The sequence below is a fragment of the Vanellus vanellus genome (assembly GCF_965231255.1).
Source record: "Vanellus vanellus genome assembly, chromosome: 2".
Taxonomy (NCBI): Eukaryota; Metazoa; Chordata; class Aves; order Charadriiformes; family Charadriidae; genus Vanellus; species Vanellus vanellus.
In genome coordinates, this window is record NC_138906.1 from 62,871,181 (window position 1) to 62,891,355 (window position 20,175).

A 20,175-nucleotide genomic window follows, 5' to 3' on the forward strand; every position below is an offset into this window, starting at 1 on the left:
TCTAGAAAGCTGTGGGGTTTTTATTTGCATTACTGTTGATTAACTTGATTTTGAGCACAAACTCTGAATCAGTACTCTGTTGGTATTTGTTGCTTGTTTCCTCTTCATCCTTTTCAAGAGGTTTTTCAACCTTTCTGTAAAGAGCTGGTAAATCTCCATTTTAATCTGTGCAAAGAAATAATTTCATTGAACTGGCTACAGTTAGTGTAATCCAGCACAATCAAGAAAGTGTGTGGAAAGTTATGACTTACAATAGGACATAACCCTCAGTGTCTTTTCTTAGAAGTACGTCTTTGATCTTACTGCAAAACAGAATTGCATTAAAACTGCAACTTTTCTTATGTCTTCTCCCTTCTGTGCTGCTGTTTGTCTGTACCCTGAATCATACTAGCGCGAGGCAGCCGCATTCCTCGGCCTAGTGTGAGTCAGGGGTGCAGTCGGGAGGCCAGCCGCGAAAGTAGCAGGGACACGAGCCCTGTCCGCTCTTTTCCACCCCTTGGTAAGTACTCGGAGCCCCTTGTTGTGCATGGCTGTCTTTGCCCTTCGTTATGTGCACCTAACGAATCCGTGCCTCCTTCATTTAGCTTGTAGCCGGCCACCATTATTTTCCCTTCCTTTGGCTCGCTCACCACTTACCTCTGTGGAGAACTGACCAATGTGTGAATGGGTTGCACATTTGAAAAATAAAGGCTTTGCTGGTGTTAGTCTTATCTTAAATGCCAAGTCTGGAGAGGTGTGTGTGATACGCAGTGCCTAGATCCTTGTTTTGAAAGGGCAATTCTGCTTTTGGAAAGCCTTTTCGAGATTTGGTGTTTCTCATTTTATTTACAGCGCTCGTTGCATGGGTGCAGTTAGATAATGCGTTTCTCACTGAGCAGCTAGAGCAAACAATATAGCGTGGCTGTCACCCTCTGCCTTTCCCTGAATCAACAGCTAGGGTCTGCTGGTATTCAAAACTGCTCCCTAGTCAACGAATCATTTTAGCGTGCGAGAAGAAAATGTCCTTCATTTTATGTCTCCTTAGCTATACTGTCATTGTTGTATGACGTGAAAGAATAATAAACATTTTAACTTTTTGCTATTGAAGGAAGTAAATATGATGGTGCAGGTAAGGAACCAGTCTCCTGAAGCAGAACGGTACTCTGAGGCTGCTTTCCATTTTCTAAAAATGAACAAGGCGAGTAGCGAAGTCCTTATGCAGGTAGATGAACCGAAGTACAGTTCTGAAGTTTACTTGTAATCTGCAGAACAAGTGATAAGTACTTGCAGTAGCAGTTGTTGTTACGTAGGGAAGAAGAGAGGCATTGAAAACTTCAATATTCACACACCCATAACCACATCCAGTCTTTGTTCCAAGAGCTGCTATAAGCAAAAGTTTTGTTTTCACTTAGCGTTTCAGCTTATTGGCCTGACATGTAAAAGATTTTTCAAGATTGTCAAGCTGTTGTCTCTTCCTGAAAAGTCAGTAAGGCATAGGAACTTGAGCTTATAATTAGTTTAACATGTTGGCTGAGGATTAGGGAAGCTTCTCGTCTCCGTGTATCCTTGTCAGGGTTACTGAGAAGTTGGTAGTAAAATTTGATAAAACTCTTTTTACGTGTTGGGGTTGTTTGTTTTGTTTTTTACTGTTTGGTAGTACAATACTGTCTATGTAAGATTGTGTCTGAAACCAATCTTTTTGGGTGTTATCTTTGTCTGAGTCTTCAGTATGTGTCCCTCTTTCGATCAAGTGTAGCTTACAGTTAAGGACTTTGTAATACTAGCTGTTAAACATAGTCTGAAAATAGTAAATATCTGGTTTCTGTCTCAAATTGAGGCACCGGACTGTGTTCTTAATTAGCATTGGAGGTCTCTTGTGGTCTTTTAAGGCAGTATGCTTCCTTCCAGCCATGGTTTTATTGGGAAAGTATAGATTAATTGAATGAAAGCTGTTTCAATAACTAATGCTAATTTGCCCAGATGCTATTTAGTTGGTAAATTAAATTAAAAGTAGACATTATGCAGGATTGATTAGTAAATTTGTATCTTTTACTAAAACACAGCTGGCAGACTGTGTTGTAGTACACACATATCTTCTTTTCTTTTAAAAATGAGGGTATTTTCCAGAGCTTTTTGTGCTGCTTTTGCTACCTTACAGTTTGACTTCAATTGCATGCATGTGAGGTCTGATTTACAGTTTGTTTGTTCAAATGCTTGTTATTTTAAGAAATCTGTATTAAACTAATACCATAAGATGGGTCGTTGGGACAGATGCTACTTGAGGTTTTATTTTTATTGATGGAGTTTAATTTTTGTATTCAGAAATCAAAACAAGTACCAATACAAATACAATAGGTTGAATTGTCTGATAGCACAGAGAATACAAAGTAGCATGTGTAGGCATCCAGTATTGGGGTTGTTGTGTGTTTGGTTTGTGTTTTGTTTTTTTTGTTTTTTTTTTTTAAAAAAAAAAGCAGCTATACCTGGAATAAATGAGGATTCCTGGGATTCTACTAGAATGACTTCTTATTTGAATGATTTTGAATGTCATTTAGTGTTGTGTTGGACCAGTTTGTCTTATGGGATGCTATTAACTTCTATCAAAAATATTAAATTTAATGTTTTTCAAGAGTACAAGTGGAAGGTGAAATAAGGCAAATTCAGCTCTGTTTGTAGCTAGAGACAGTTTTACATAGGGTTGGAGGGGGGAATGTAACTTGTATTGCGTCTGATTCTCAGTGCAGAAATTTTTACTTACAAATGCTAAGCCATTTGGGGCATAAAGTGACCCAGATGCTCCATAATTGCTTCTCTGTATACATTGGTATGAAGTGTTTATGTAATCTCACATCTCAGTGTAAGATTTCTAAACTGGGAGATTACAGCCACTCTGAGAAGCAAGTGATTTGTAATTTATATGGAATTGCCTATTTTTCTGTTACATATAGTTAATATTAAATATCATACTAGTATAATTTAGCTAAGAAATTATGTTATTTTGAGTCCATTAAAGAACTTATTTTGATTCATTTTTTCAAAAAATGAAACAACAAAAGTAAATACTTGCACAGTTTCTGCAATTTGAAGGGTACAAAGAATATTCTTGAAAATATGCTGTGTAATGAGGTACGTTTGATCCAATATAGTGCTTTCTTTCACTGTCTTAAAAATTTGCCCAGCATATTTCAAATATACATGGGGACAGGATCGTTTTGAATTATGACTAAGGTTTGAATTTTTAATTGTCCCTTTATTTTTCAGGGTTTGTTGATGGAAAGCAATAGAAAGGTTTATCCCGTTATTGCTTGTACTTAAAGCTCTATCAGCTGGGAGACCTATGTTTTGACATCCTTTTCCATGCTGAGACATACTTTCTAAAGCACTAGGTATTCTGCAAAGCAATATTTGCAAAATAAAATTCCCCAGCTAAACAGCTTCATGCAGGTTTAGTTTGAAATAAGATACATTGCTGTACCTGATGTAGGGAGTAGAGAACTTTACATGGAAAAAAACACGGTGTTGTTTCTGGGACCATTATAAGACTTAGGATCGTTTTGGAGTTCACTCAGGTTGTGACATGTGCTTCCCCAAATGTGGTCTGGTCCGTGTCAGGGTTATTTGATTCAAATCAGACTCTTAAGTTGTTTGTGTTAACCAGAGTAAAGGATTATTCATTTGATTCCTGGTTTCTATTTATGTATCCAAAAAATGTAAAATATTTGCACTTACAGTTATTTATTAAATTGTAAGATTATACTTGGGGCTTATGTCACTGTGGGTGGACATTTGAATTCAAGTTAAAATTGTCCAAAGCAGTTTCATTTATAGGGCTGTAAAAATCTAACTTAAGTGAACCAAAGAAAAAAGATGAATTGTTTAAAAACATTTTGAATTTAAAATTACTCGAATTAAGAAAGACAATATTAGCAATGGTGATTTAAGTTCTTTAGAATCTCTAAAAGGCCAGTTTTATACAAGTGCCAGAAGGAGGAGAGTACTCAATTTCTATTCAGAAGTCCCTAAGGGTCTTTGATTCCCACTTCCCGTAACTTTAAGGAATCTTAATGAGCTATAGTAACTTACATTAATGTTTCAATTTCACTTTTATTTAAAGAAAACAATACACATGTGAAATATTAAATGCATTAAATTATTTTAAGTTTTTTTTGATTTAAAATGAAGAGTTTTAACTGATGTTGACTTACCTGCATATAGACAAGAACTCAAGTTTAAAAATTGTCAGCTGCTAACTGACACAGTAAGTTCATGCAGGAGTCACTTTTTGCAAGTAACATTTGGTACATGAACTCCAGCTCTAACTTGAGCATGTAGAATTAAGTTAACGCTACAATGGGAGACCAGTATCAGTGGAACTTTTTAGGTATTTGTAAGGCTTCTGGTGTATGTGTGTGTGCACGCATGTATGTACCCATTTTTTCTTCTTTAAACTTAAACATACTTACTTTTAATCTGCTCTTAATCTTTTAAATTAAGAAAATTACGCATGAAATGTCCAGTGTACATAAACCTATATAATTCTTTATAATCATATTCTTTATAATCAAAAAACTTCTCTGAAGCATTTGCCTTCTATGTAATACTCAGTTTCTTGTGCTAAAGCTGAATCGTACTGATAAATATTCTCTCGTTCATCTAAGCAACTATTGCAGCACTTTGATTCTATGGTAATAGATAGGGTTTATATGATCCTGTTATTGCAGCTTCCAGACATCATTCCAGATCCACCGGTGCCCTCTACGCTCCTGATGTTTATGGGGCTGCAGGTGAAGGATGAGTACACTTTGCTGTCATCTGTGCAGTCATCCTGGATTTTTTTTTTCCCCACCCACTTGGTTATTCTCATAGTTCAGTTTTAAAAGCATTATTTATATTAATTTGAGTTTTGTGGTTTTAATAATCCAGATAGATGTGTTTATGTTGATAGATTTCGTATCCACCCCCACCCTCCAATGTTAATCCTTTTCTTCCTTAACAATAATAATTTTATTTTTACTTGCAGAAGAACATTTTTAGTTTTCCATTTTTCAGCATTCTTTATGCATGTAGTTTTTCTAATCAGCAGTCTCAGTAGCCTTCCTATTGTATTTGCTTTCTTTTTAAATGAAAACAAAAACCCAAAATGAAGAAGACATTAAGTTTTAAAAAAAGAAAAAGGAAAGGTTCTTTCAGTTAAAACCATTGTTTTGTTGGGCTTTTTTTCCCTGTGATATTGGAATAGAATGTTTATGACTCCATTTCTTACTTTTTGCTGTACCGCTAAAGACTTCAGAATGAAAATAATCAGTGTTTTAGCCACTACATAATTTATTAGAAACATTAAGAAAATGCTTTTCTTCTGCTTGGGTTTTTTTAAGTGAGTATGGTATTAATGTCCCACGTTGCTATTCTGACTGAATTCTTTCTATTCAATTTTGTTGTTGTTACAACAGGTACCGGCTTTGGAATTAGTCAGTCGAGTAGATTGTCATCATCAGTTAGTGCTATGCGAGTTCTGAACACAGGTTCTGACGTGGAAGAGGCAGTAGCGGATGCTTTGGTAAGAATCTCGCACTTACCTCGCACTTCTAGAATACAGACTCTTTAAAATGTTTGGTACCTATGTGTTACATTATGCAAAAGAACTTGTCATTCATTATTTTACTGACTTCTAGGTGGGGAAAAAAAGAGAAACTGAATTGCTGGAGCTGCAAAATATTGGAATTTTTGTTCCCTACAGAAGTCTTAACTTTCTATGGCAGACAGGAAATAGTCTTGGACTGTTCTGTTGGAGTGGCCCAAGGAGCCACTCGAGCAGGTAGCGCTAGCCAGCAGTTTCCCAGAACAGGCAGACAAATTTCTGGATAGGTTGAAGGTGGAAGGGAATGATGACAGTGCTTATCGTAAGACTGGGTTCTGTTTAAAGTTGTTCTGTCTGACAACATGTGAGCTGATGCGGAAGAGAGAAACTGATCGCTGGGCAGGCAGCATCTCATAAGTTTAGTTTTTCTTTTCTTTTGTTTTCAAAATGTTACACTAAATTTAAAACTAGTTGTGCCATTCTCTTTCTTAACCTTTACCATTCTTTAAAAGGATGGGTTTGGCTCCTGTACCTCCCTGCCTCAGTTAGTCAAACTGAATGCATCATGTATTTTGATATTTTGACATTTGCGTCAGCAAGCTAAAATCTTCCATCAATTTAAAATACTGACACCATGAATCAGATACATTTTTATCAGGTATTGTGTACTATTTGCATATCATTAAATATTTGTAAGTACCTGTTATCTAGTTATCAGAATGCTTTAAGGAATTTGTCATTACTCTGTTTTAACAAAAAGATTATGTGGAGCACTAGTAAAAAAATACAAATTCGAGTCTAAAAAATTTAATTATAACCAGATATGACTGGACAGAGAGAAACAAAATTTCAAAGGAAAAAATCTGAAGAACTCTGTCATGTTCTTAGTCTGGCAATTTATTGATTTCTTGGTTAATACTGTTGTCTTGACGCATTGGTTTAAAATTTCTGTTCCTTCACTGGCTCAGAGCTCAGGATATCTCTGAAATCTTACCTAAGATGTCATGGTGAGACTGAGTGTTTTTTCCCCTTTCTGATGTTGTAAACTTGCAAAAAGTTTTCAGCATGGATGGCGAATGCTAATTAATAAACTGGAAGTCACTCTGGATTTTGGAATAGGGAACAATGAAAAGTTCATGGCTATAATTTGAAAGCCTGTGTATAGATTTATCCACACTGGTGCTACATGAAGAGTATCCTTACTACTTTTAGCAGCTTCATACCTCATTCAAATTTAGCTGGGCAAACTATGTAGTAAGAATACAAATTGAGGAGAAACTCAGGCTTCCAATGACTGCTCTTGAGTCCTGAATGTGTCCCGCTTCATTGAAGCAATAAAATTTGGTCATAGAATTTGGTTTGTATTACCTCTATCCAAAATAGCATGATGCTTCTAGAAATGTTAGAGGAAAAATAGTTTGTATATTTTAGCTAGAATCTGTCATTACAAAGAAGGATCAAGAACAGCAATATTTTATTATTTTAGTATTTGCATGCCTGGTTGCCTGCCGTGCTCTAAATGTACAGGTTGTCCTGTAAAAATGGCTCCATTTAGATGGAAATCTGGTTAGGAACACCCTTCTGGTTTTCTCATAGACTAAATTCCTCCCTCTGAACAGTGTTTCGAAAAGGTAGATTGTAAAGTCCTGACCGATGTAATATAAAAATCAGAAATATTCTGGATTGTATTACTATCTTTATGGTATGAAAAATACTCAGCCAGTATTACTGAATAATACTGCTCCAGCCAAAGGGGTATCAGTCTTCTGGCTAAGATCTGGTTTGAATATAAGATGCCTGAAGTCCAGCAATATCGCGATCTTTACATGTTTTTATACCTTTTACTTTAACGCAGTCCTTGGCATTTCAGAATTTATTACTATCTTTTTTTTTTTTTTTTTTTTTAACTTATGGTGACCCTTTCAAAAATGCATGTGTGTGTGATTTTTCCCTTCCTTTATTCTCTTAAAAAAAATATCTGTGTATGCTTGTTCTGTTGACAGTAAGTTTGCTTGTTACGTGATGTATTGGCTAGTTTGTATTGTGATATCCTTGAAGTTATTCTGCAGTCAAAAATGAGAACCCTGGGCAAATGGCAATGGTAATTAAGGGGAAGACAATCACTTATACTATTGCTTCTTTGGGTATGTCATGAAACTGAATTTTTAAATACCAGCTTCAACTCCAAGACTTGAATGGCAAAGTTATTTTGCAGAGGTGTGTGCTTTTCTTTTTAGGATAAATAGTTGTTTTTTTTTTTTTTTCCCCTTCTGGCCTTTGGCATGTTGTGTTTTGTTTTGTTTGGCTTGCTTTTGTTTTTAGGGGATTTGGGATTTTGCATTATGTAGCTAATTTTTTGTAGGACACTGACTACTGTAGTAATTGTTGCAATGACAAAATTTAGATATTGAAATGAATTTAAACAAAGACAGAGATGGGAAGTTGGGAAAATAAAGTTTAAATGAAAGTTTCAATGTCAGATAGCAATTGACTGCATGTGTTAAGTCTTCATGCTTGATCAAACATCACTGCATAAGACACAGATTTTGACAGAGATGTCTTTGTGACCAACCAGCAGGTGATATCTAATATTTCCCTGGAAATGGAAGCTTAGCAAAGTGCTTCTTGGCAACCCGTTGTATGCTAATCGGATACAGAGAGCTAAGAATAAAATTTACAGTAAGACTATGTGTTTTCCAGTGGCAGGTAGTTTTAATAGTCACAATGCTGCTATGCTTTACCTTCCTGTTCTCAATTTCTGTTTCTTTTCAATAATTTACTGCTAACAGCTCTTAGGAGACATACGGACTAAGGTATAGAAACTATTTTCCTTCTTCAGTAGTTTAATATTTTGTTATTAACATGCTTGATACAAAGTAAGTTAAAATGACAGAATATGTGGACTTAGACCTGATTCTTATAATCTGTAACATATATAAAGCTATTAAGTGAAATAACTAACTTTCAATATAGTCTTTATGTCACCCTATAATGCAATTTTATGGATTTTTACACGTAAACCTTAAGTTGGATGTTTCATTAAATGTATGTCTTCTCTGTGTTTGCTTTGGTTTTATATTTGGAATACTACGCAAGCCATACTTCTTTAAAGTGTTTTTATTAACTTGGTTTGACCTGCCGAAAAGTTGGAGCCATTCATCACTGCAGGGAGTAGGGGGTCACACCGATTATTTGAACTGTTGGTCTTCCTACTGATTACGGGTATGTATACTATCTCTTTGAAAATCAGTACTAATTTGTGGTGTTTCTGTACCATAGAAGAAGCCTGTGCGAAGAAGATACGAGTCCTATGGGATGTACTCAGATGATGATGCCAACAGTGATGCATCAAGTGCCTGTTCAGAAAGGTCCTATAGCTCTAGGAATGGAAGTATACCGACGTATATGAGACAGACAGAAGATGTGGCTGAAGTCCTAAATCGCTGTGCCAGCTCCAACTGGTCAGAGAGAAAAGAAGGTCTTCTAGGCCTGCAAAACTTATTAAAGAACCAGAGAACTTTAAGGTAAGAGGACATGTTAATAGGAAAAACACTTTCTTTTCAGAGTTGAAGGGAGGCAAGGGAAGTAGGAAAGGAGGCCGATGTTCTAAAGAGTACAGAAAGTTGGGGAGAGGGACAGCGTGGTGTGTGCCTGTGAGAGTAAGATGAGGGAAGCAATGAGCTCAGTTTAAGAAATGGAATTTAAAATCAACAGAATTCTTGGAATTCAAAAGATTCCTGAAGTGCGTGCTTCTAGTATTGATGAAAAGCCTTTATTTTTAAGTTACTTTTTATTAATTTTTTATTGGGTATTTATTAAGAAGAAACTGTTTACTGCTAGCTACTAAGAATACTGTTTTCATTATCTGCTCTGTTAAAGTAGTCGGGAATGGTATAACATGTGAAATAGCTTAAAGAGACATTTGTAGGTTGAAGGTCTCACTTTAGAGAAATTCTATTGCATTTTTTGTCTATGTCCTAAACAAAATGCTTTTCTCTACTTTGTTTACCAGATTATTTGATTCAATAGTCACAGTTGATTTCACTGATTGCTATGCATTAGTGTTGTGGTAGTACTAGTACTGGTGACTAATGTATTGTTGTCACTTTGGCAGTCGTGTTGAGTTGAAAAGGTTGTGTGAAATCTTCACAAGAATGTTTGCTGATCCTCACAGTAAGGTATGTTTAGGTTTCTCTTACTTTCAGCACGTGTTTGAAAACATATTAATAGAAAGCCAGTTGCAGTAAAGTATGTCAGCAATATTTGCACGTGTAAAAATTTGACAAACTATTCTATAAGCAGTTAATGGTATTAGATTTCAATCCATTTAATTTGCAATTTTGAACAAGATAATTTTCCACTTTTTTCACAGGATATTTGAAATAAGAGTTAGTTTAATCTAAAATGCATTGAAATAGTTCAACAGTTTGTGCTCAAAATTTGTAAGTATTTTTAAGAAGTCATAATTATTTACAGAGGCCACTTCAACATGAGTAATCGTTTTCTCACAAGTAGAAACAAAAGACTTTGGTGCAGTAATTTAAATCAGAAAGAAAGTGGACTAAAGCGTACATGATGAGTCTGAGTTTATTTTCCAGGGTATTTTGTATTATCATAGCTTATGAAGTCTTCCTCGAATTTCATCAATAAATAGGCAGTTGCTGGCACTTGAGACTGCTGAGTAATTTTTACATCATTGGTAGTATTCAGTAAGTAAGGTGAAGACTGTGCTTCAGTATAAAAGAAAATGCAATGTTTTATTCGCTTTCACCTAGGTAAAGACCCAGTATGGATGGTACAACAAGGAGAATAATCCTTCTGGATTCTAAGATCATTAAAATCTTTTTAACTGAGTTACTTCACTTGATAGTATATTTACAGTTTTGTGGGAGGTGGGTTACTAGTTCAGCTTCATATATGCAGTAATTTCCCATAGCAAAAGGACTGCAGGTAAGGAAGGAGCTGAATAAGGTTATAATGGTATCAAGTAAAAAACATGTAACTTCATATTTTGTTTGAATTATAGTCTTGTTTGGAAGAAACCTTATCTTTTATGTTGAGTGTAACATGTCCCACTTTGTGTCCATATTTCAGAATTGATAAAATGATAACCTAGAAAAATTCAGAGCAAAGTAGTTATGTCAGAAGTATTGGCTTTTCCCAGCAGAATTTTGAAAAACAACTTTGATTATGCAATGCATTTTACATATTTTTAAGCCTTCCTTATTGCTTCAATGGAAAATTAAATTCGGAGTGTTGAGAAGTCTTGACAGGTTAACATAGCGTTCATCTGTCCTCCTTACTTTTCCTGCTGGAAAAAGTGACTTAGCTGCTATCTGTGACACCATGTATTTTGGAAGAAACTTGCGTTGCACACAGCAACATGATACTAAAGTTGTTCACATACTGCAGAAATGCAGAACAAAAGACCAAAGTCAAGCAGTTACAGAGAAACTGAAGAAAACGTTCCGTAAAAAGAACAGTTAAGTCAGAGGAGAATTAATGTTGAAATATTACTGGATTTTAAATGAAGTAATGACAAAATTGTGAATAGTAGCTTGGTTTAATTTTGCTTGTTCTTGTGTTAATTAATATTGCAGCTATGCATATATCAGAACTACTCTGGAGATTTGTTTTGTAGCGGGGGAGTCAGGGAAGGGTAACTGAAGTGTCCCAAAAATTAGTTGTATGTGCCAGAAGAGCATTCTATCTTTTCATTAAGCCTTTAGGAATGTTACATTGAATTATTCTAGTTGATTGTTTTGTTTACTGGGCATTCTGACATAAAATAATGTTGCTTTGACTTTGAAAAATTGGCCTGTTTATAGCACATGCTACACCTCTTCAGTCACTGAAACCTCGCCTGCTTTTTGGTGTTGCAAAACTGTTAATATTTATCAAAATATTACCATGAGAATCCTTTAAGTTTTAAGAGTTCCTGAGCTGTAAATTTTGAATCACGCACACATGGCTACATAAATCTCATCTTTGACTCTTTTCAAGTGTCTGTAGTAATTATTCTGTCATCTTTTTTTTTTTTTTTTTTTTTCTCTTTTAAATGCTTACTTTAATGTCATAGCTGGATGTAGGGAACTGCTTAGAAAAAGAGTAATATCATTTGGAGGAGAAAATGGGAGAATGATTTGAAGGACATGCCAAGTGCTTACTTTTAAAATACATTGGGTAGCCCAATAAAATTACTAAATTTATCATAAAAGTTTGAAATACCTTTTTTGTTTTATTTTGGTTTATATTCCATACAGGAACTTTGTATTGATGGCCACTAATTTGTGTGTTTTTATCTTTTTCCCTTTTTTGTTGTTTTTTTTTGTTTTGTTTTATTTTGTTTTGTTTATGTTTTGTTTTGCATGCTGTCCCCTGTGTTGGAACTCTCTTTAGAGAGTAAGTTGGTTCAATATTTGTTGGAAGCCTAACCTTACTTGCATGAATGTGCAATTAACCCTTTTTCTCTATTTTTCTTCCCCAAAGAGTTCATGCAGTGTCAAGCCTTTTGCAATCATAAAATGCTATATACAATTATGTAAACTGTGTGGTAGAGTTTCGAGATGTGCTTTATCTACTAATTAACTGACATTGTTTGGTTATGCATTCCTGCTTTATATTGTGGTGGTTGGCACATCTGAAATAATTCACTTTAAAGGTAGATCACTTATAATTATTTTCATATCTGTTTATTTTTTCCACTGTCAAATTATTAAATACTTCGGCTTTAGATGTTTGATTTCAGAATTTTAATTTACATCATAAAAATGGAAACTGCAAAAATTGCAGTACCCACATACATTGTTCAACATATAGGTGGTTGAGTTCCATTTTCCATTCCAAATTCATCCTTTATCTGAAATGCTCTTACAGCCTTCTTAAACTGTTCATGCTTAGCCTAAGACAAAATGGTATGATTCATTTTTTTTTTAAATACAACAATATGACTCAACTTCTTTGAGTTTTCTCCAGACATTCACTGTGGTAAACCTAAATTCAAACAAAGCTTGAAAACAAAATTGAGTCCTCAGTTATGTGTATTTTTAACAGCTAAAACATTGGCACAAGATCTTTAGAATACTTTTGCCATAGTGATTCATAATTCACTTCGTAATGATTTCAATTTAAACCACTTTATATGTTTAAAGTGTCATAAGAAGTGTACATTACCCCATCAAATAAGAGGTGGTAACCAGTTTGTTCAGCTTGCACATTTTAATAAAAGATGTGTCAGCGTCTGCAAACTTGAAGTAACAGGTACAGATTTTAATTCTGCTGAGCTGTATAATTTGAAGGGTTTTAAATAGAATTGTAAGACCCCTAGAGTAATCTCTGTAACAACAGAAATTTTTTTGGTTTTTTTTTTGCCTGAGTCAAATATATTTTCCCTTTATTCTAGGGCTGTGAAATCCAAAGACTGTTGTATTACAATGCAGAAAGTACTTTCTCGTTAGGTTTTGCCTAGGTCTTATAATTGTGCCCACTACTTGTGCATCTGCAAAGTGGTATATTGTTTCAGTTCAGCTGAATACAGAAGACATTTCCAATCTTGAGCATAAAAATGTCTTCCCACTATTAGGAGGGTAATTTTTAAATCTCAGACTGAAATACAAATCTAGACAGGTAGCTGAAAAGCTAGCAATTTTATTTTATTTTTTTACAATTTTCAGTGAAGTTTGCCCCAAAAGACAGGTTAATTAAAGTAGCTCGCCCTGATGGGCTTTATGTTGAGTAGAATTTGTATTGTTCTGTTTAACACAGCTTTTCAGTATTTAAGATGTTTAGTAAAAGATTCTCCCTGGTCTTTATGAGATTGTGAAAGAATCTGAATTTATTTATTTCTAACATAAATTTTGAGGCACTTCTTTTAAAGATACTATGGATTTTTTCACATTATGTTGTGAATTTGCTTAATCTGGCTCAGTGAGGAAACCATGCAGCAGCATGCTCCAACTCCTCCATACTCGGATCAATACTGTGGAAGAAAACCCTCTTCCACGAACTGGTCTCTGCTGTACTTAGAGGTGTGGTAGCAGTTTGGGATCATCTACTCTCACAGACAGCGGCACAATTTGACCTTAGGACGAGCCAGGTCAGCTGCAGGAGGATGTGGGGTTCCAGCCCTTCCTCTGCAGCGGCTGTTTCCAACCTTGTACCCGTGTCGTAAATACTCTGAGGCAATATCTCTCCCACCCTCTTTGCATCACAGCAGTTCTTCTGCTTCTGTACCCAGCTATGTGCTGGAGCCGGAGTCCGCATGAGTTGTGAAGATAGCATTTTCAGCCCAAACGCACATTTTTCTTGTCAAAGAAATGGGAAATCCATATATGCTCTGGTATAGAGCATATACAACCTGATTTCACTGTAAGTCTTGAAAAAGATAAAATTAGTGAGATACGAAAAAGGCTGTTTAAACAAAGTTACCTATTTGTCATGCCCTGCTTTACCCCTTCTCTCCAAAAAGCCCTTCTTCCTGGTCTGAGTGCTGAGGTTACTAAAATATAATAATAAATGGCTTTTTTAATGAATGCAGTCTTTTCAACGTTATTTGTATCTATTGTATTCCACATCATGTGTTGAAAAGAACACAATGGACAACATGTTTTTGAAAAGACAAAAGTACTTCCGTTTTAAACACCTGCCACTCTGAAATGTATCATGGTTTTTTTCCCTACTCTGGATAATTTTGTGTTTGGATACCTGCAATAGCAGGAGAATCTTGTTCTGTTCTACAAATATTTTGTGCACAGGAATTGGCCAGCTTTCATGATTTTGCAGTACTTAGTAATGCAGATATTTACAGTGAATATTTTGCTAAAGAATTGTAGCAGCTATTTTGGTTTTAGAGAAAAAGTGTTTTTGTAGTCTTTAAGGAATATGTCAAATCAACTTAATGATAAAGCTTGAAAGGGTAAAAAATAAATTTTACTAAAAAAAGATTGAGGTTGCGCCAGCCATCACAGTAAGCATTTCTTTTCTTGATGAAACTGCATGGAATACCTAATTGTCAAACTTCTACAGAAGTCGGCTAACATTTCCAATGTACTCTTGTATCAAAATCCAATGAAAAAGCAAGAGAGATTTCTTTTTTTTTTTTTCCTTTTTTTTTTTTTCCTGCTTGGCTGCAAAACACTGCCTTTCTCTGCCTCTGATTCCCTTACTGCTTTCTTCTTTGTTTGTAAGTTCAGCATACGTCAGTGTCATTTCCTCTTTTGCCCCATCCTACCCTCTTTCCATCTTCTTCTGCCTTTTAGGTGTTCAGTATGTTTTTGGAGACACTGGTGGACTTCATCCAGGTCCATAAAGAAGATCTGCAGGACTGGCTGTTTGTACTGCTGACACAGCTGTTGAAAAAAATGGGTGCTGATTTGCTTGGGTCTGTACAAGCAAAAGTTCAGAAGGCACTTGATGTCACAAGGTAACGAGTTCTTAAAAAAATAATAAAAGAAAAAAAACCTTAAAAAATCCAAACCCTGATGCTACTTCCAAGTTTTGGGGTTTCTCCGAGTATGCTATTCTTGGAAAAATGCAGAGCTAATAACAGATAGTGAGACTTCAGTAAACCTCACTGCTTAGGCATTTTGGTTTCCTCAATGATTCTTAGTTGAAAGGTTTTGATTCAGTCCTTAATGCTGAACAATTAATATAATACTACTTATCTGATTGCAAAATGGGCATCTGAGCCACATATGTTTGTTGCCTTGCCTTGTGTTCAGTCATGCAGTGCTTGTGTTTGAACTTCTTTATTTTGATAGAAAAATATTGTTGCAATATTCATCTGTGTCAGCAGGCTTTGAAGGAGTTATGGCAATAGTGGATTTGCTTCCTGTCTGTCTTCCACTCTCCCCAGATTTCACCAATAGCCTGATTCCAAAAGCATCTTATGTGATTTTTGGGGGCCATCAGGGCTGCCCATCCCTGACCAGTTTTATTTCCAAAGAAAAGATAGATTTTTAAGTAGAGCTGGAGGGGCTCTGGGAACAACTTCTCGTCCTCCATTCTCTGAAGTATGGGACAGTCTTAAGATGTCTGGTCTTCTGCTGAACCTGTTCATGTGGCAGATCTGCTGTGAAATCTGGGGAAGTGTGTGGTGTGTGTTGCTGGGAGAGAGGGAATATAGTCTGCTATACCTTTTTTTTTATTGCTGCTACAGACCCCTTGAGGGTCATACCCAGAGTATGCAATGTGGGAGAGCAGAAGCAGCCCAGAGTGGTTCAGAGAAGTGTGCAGGCTGACTGTGGTCTATACCTGTAGCAGTACTACTTCATATTAATTTGAGGATTGCATAGATTTAAAATCAGAGTACTACCATATTGTTATTATGTCATTCCTTGTTACTGGAATTATCTATTTCAGCTATAATTGCTTTAAAGTAGGAATTTCTTAAATTTTGTCCTTCACATGCAGGATTAATATTTCTGAAAGTCAGATACAATATCAACAAAACTGGTAGAATTTTTTTCTTTTAGAAGTACTAGAGCTTTTCTTTACTGAAAAGAGTGAGGGCTTATTTTAGTGCCTTTCAACAGATGTTAAAATAGTTTCACATAACATGATTTGATTTGTTTTACAGGGAGTCTTTTCCAAATGACCTCCAGTTCAGTATTTTAATGAGATTTACTGTTGACCAGACCCAAACACCGAGCCTGAAGGTAAGAATTTTCAAGCTTGCATTGCAAACAAAAATCTTCATTGATATACATTTGCTTGTCTGAATATTTGAATTTGGATTGTTATTTTTCTTTTGTTTTGTTTGTTTTTTTAAAAAAAGTTTTCAATTAGTGGATTTTGTTTTTGTAAACTTTCAGACAGTCAAGCCAGCACTACAGGACCAGCTTCGCTCTTTTTGGAGCTCAAAGGTTTTTGTCTGAATTATTGTCTTTATTCTTAACCCTATGTCAAACTCTTACAGTGTTTCCAATAATTTTTATTTGAATGCATTCGTATGCTGCTACTAACCTTTGCGAGAAACATTAAGCATGCAGATGTTCAATTTTAAGCATTACACTAGTATGAAAATGTTTGCTGCAAGAGAGATCTAATAAAACCACGGTACTGTAAAAACGAGCAACAAAAATGTGGCCGCCTAACATCAAGCTGGTTATGCAAACTCACTCTATCAAAGTCTTTTCTAATTTTATGTTTGTGATTTCCCAATCATGTTTTCCTAGTTTGTTTGGGTTTTTTCTGGGTTCAGCCTGATAGGTCTTGAATTAGTTTAAATTATTTTAATATGAATATGAACTTGAGTTACTATATTAAAAATCAACTCCCTTTGTGGTACACTTTTCTGAAAGTAATGCATAACTTCATAATTACACACATTTTTGCATAAGAATTTGTAGTCCATAGACCTGCCAGTATGACTGAAAAGTAAAAATCTATTCTGTAGTACATTTACAGTTCCAAAGAGAGTTGATTTGGGGATAAATGCATCAAATCCGAAGAAGATTTACAAGTGATGTAAATGGGGAAATAACAAGCATATGATAACTGGCATTTTCTGCTCTATCCTGCACGAAATATGTTTACATAGTTTGATACTGCACAAGAATATGACTTTTCCCAAGTTGAACCTAAAATCACGTGAATATGCCTTTTTTGTCTACAATACAGTAAAACTTACATTTTTAAACTTTTGAGGACAGTTGATACGTTGACCACTGTTGCTTCGTAGAGCTGTGTTAAAAAGGGACTGCTGTCATTTATTGAAGACAGCAAATGAGGTAGTAAAAATCAGTTTGTTGTTTAAATAAATCCTTGGAACAAATTGGTCTTGGTTTTGTTTTACTTGGTTTTCCTCCCCAGGAAGGTGAATTTGATGGTTGAGATGTTCTTTTTTTCCATACAGTAGTATAGGTGATGAAGTTGAGGGTATAGATTTGGAATGAGGCATGGACTTCTACTAGGCTGAGTTGGGGCTGGGTTCAAGAATATTAACTACATGACCTAGATGGAATTAAGAAATCTGAAACACTTAATGGGGAGGACATTCTGCAAATAATTTCCAGTATTTGAGAGAGAAATCTGAAATCCAAGATTTTGCTAAAAACTACCTCCATAGAAGAATACCCATTAGTCTGAAATAAGATCAAGAGTATTTAAAATAAATTTTTGGGACAGTAAAGTATGTACCTGTTTAAGAGAAAGTAAGCTTTTTCTTCAGAAGTGGTATCTAACCCCTTCTTCTATCTTCATGAGGCAACTACAACTTCAGGACCCAAACAGTAAAGTTATTGAACATAAATTGCAGAAGTATCTATTTAATATCCACATTCTTGAATATTTTGTCTAAATCCCATCCTCAGTGCACCCAGGTGTCTAACAGATTAATTGATAATCCTAGGGCACTACTCCATTTCTTGAAGTCTTCAGCTTTTGTTCTTACTCTGATAAATGAGTATTTTGTTACAGAGTGTGCCTTTGGGCCAGATATACTGAGAAACAGCATTCACTGTGACAGGAAAAATGAGAGCAAGGATTTTCAGCATCCTTAAAGATGTAAGAAGGGATGATAGATCAGAAATTTGCTCCGTGGAAGGATTCCCACTGCAAATGACTTCTCCCTCTGTTTTTCATGTGGTAGTAGTAAATAATCATGATCTTTCAGAATAAACTGTCATTGTCGTTCTTGCACTTACAAACACAGCTAAGACTTGGACAATAAAAGTCAAGCTTTTGGGTGGCCACAGAGGTGAGTTTGGATAGCTAGGCAGTAAGAGGACCAAACAGAGAGAAGATACAATTATACTGACCTAATCCATGAAGGATGCAGCACAGTGTATTTTGCTGTATCTGTCTTGTTTTCTTTTGCTATAATTTTATATGTAGGTGTGGTGGACTGCTGAAACACAGTGTAAAAGTGCCAGATGCATCTATTGATTTTGGTCAAATGTATGGAAGGAGTCAAATTTTCTAGGGATACAGTCTGTTAAGCTTATTTTCGTGGGTGCAGAACGTATGATTTCTAAAGGATGGGTGTTGTCCTGAAATGCACTCCAAATCATCACTTTCATTTTTCTTAGGTTTAATGTCAGATGGCTCACACTTAGCGAGGAATTGGTTTACGCATTGTGACCAAAGTTCATTGCAAGTTTCTGAACGATTCTTTCCTTTGAAAATACTTATTTGTTGGCAGAGGGGTTTGCTGCAGTTGATCAGAAGATTTTTTTTTTCTAAGCCTGTGTTAAAATTTCTGGGTTAAAAAAACCCAACCAACCAATGACACAGATTCACAGAGATGAGAGCGCTCTTCAAACTTCATCGTTAGTGTATATTTTAGTCATTTGGTTAAGTAATGGCAGAGGCAGTCACTCCTAAGTATGCAGTAACTTAGGGACAGATGCCTGGGATGTGGCAATCTGAAAGTCATGTGGTGCAATTGCTTGTATTCAGTCTGAGTAAGGCAGAGTAGACTCTCGCATCCCAGGAAAACACTGTAAGAGATGGAGTTTTTTGTGCTTTAAGTAAAGCAGCTTCTCTACATTACTCTCTCCTTTTTTCTTTTTTCCTGTTACGTGACATGTTGCTTTTGTCTTAACCTGATGCAGCAAATTAAACTGTAAATCTCAAGTTTTTCACAGGACAGAAAAACAGTTTGCCTTCTGGCATTGACTTTGTAGCAGTATTTCCTGAATCTCTGGAAGTAGTTGCGCATATTATTGTGCTGGAATTTGTAATTGCATTATCTGTGAAATATGTTTATGAAGCACTTTAGTTCCATTTATGTCTAATCTTTTTTTTTGTGAGTAATAGCGCTAATTGTTGCTTGATCTATATTTCACTTAGTACATCAGTGCTATTCTTAAACAAAATGCCTGTGTTAATATGCTCTACAGGAAAAAAAATGTCTTGGTGTTTATAGTCCAGCAAAAGTACAATAAATTCTACCTAAAATAGTACAAAGAATCACAGAATCACAGAATTTTCAGAGTTGGAAGGGACCTCTAGAGATCATCTAGTCCAACTCCCCTGCTAAAGCAGGATTGCCTAGAGCACATTACTCAGGACTGCATCCAGGCGGGTCTTGAAAATCTCCAGAGAAGGGGACTCCACAACCTCCCTGGGCAGCCTGTGCCAGTGCTCTGTCACCCTCACCGTAAAGAAATTTTTCCGTGTATTTGAACAGAACTTCCTGTGTTCTAACTTGTGCCCATTGCCCCTCGTCCTGTCACTGGGAACCATTGAAAAGAGCCTGGCTCCATCCTCCTTCAACCCACCCTTTAGATACTTGTACGCCATAATAAGGTCTCCCTTCAGCCTTCTCTTCTCCAGGCTAAAGAGTCCCAGCTCTCTCAGCCTTTCCTCATAAGGAAACTTGCTTTTGTTGAACCTCGTTAGGTTCTTCTCTGCCCAGCTCTCCAGCCTGTCCAGGTCATGCTGGATGGCAGCAAGGCCCTCTGGGGTGTCAGCCACCCCACCCAGTTTGGTATCATCAGCAAACTTGCTGAGGATACACTCCGTTCCCTCATCCAGATCATTAATGAATATATTAAACAAAATTGGACCGAGTATTGACCCCTGGGGGACACCACTGGTTACAGGCCTCCAACTAGACTCTGTGCCGCTGATCACAACCCTCTGAGTTCTGTCCCGCAGCCAACTCTCAATCCACC

General features: G+C 36.0%; 1 protein-coding gene across 2 annotated transcripts in view; it reads left to right on the top strand.

Moving 5' to 3' along the window:
• The window catches only part of CLASP2 (cytoplasmic linker associated protein 2), a 149,426-nt gene that overhangs the window by 109,434 nt on the left and 19,817 nt on the right, over positions 1-20,175 (top strand). The window contains exons 21-27 of one of the 2 annotated variants that reach the window (XM_082499121.1): positions 392-499; positions 5,430-5,536; positions 8,837-9,081; positions 9,672-9,735; positions 14,815-14,978; positions 16,134-16,212; positions 16,369-16,419. In XM_082499121.1, the coding sequence (XP_082355247.1) occupies positions 392-499; positions 5,430-5,536; positions 8,837-9,081; positions 9,672-9,735; positions 14,815-14,978; positions 16,134-16,212; positions 16,369-16,419 (818 nt within the window). The remainder of the gene's footprint in view (positions 1-391; positions 500-5,429; positions 5,537-8,836; positions 9,082-9,671; positions 9,736-14,814; positions 14,979-16,133; positions 16,213-16,368; positions 16,420-20,175) is intronic. The other variant, XM_082499122.1, reaches the window with a different exon arrangement.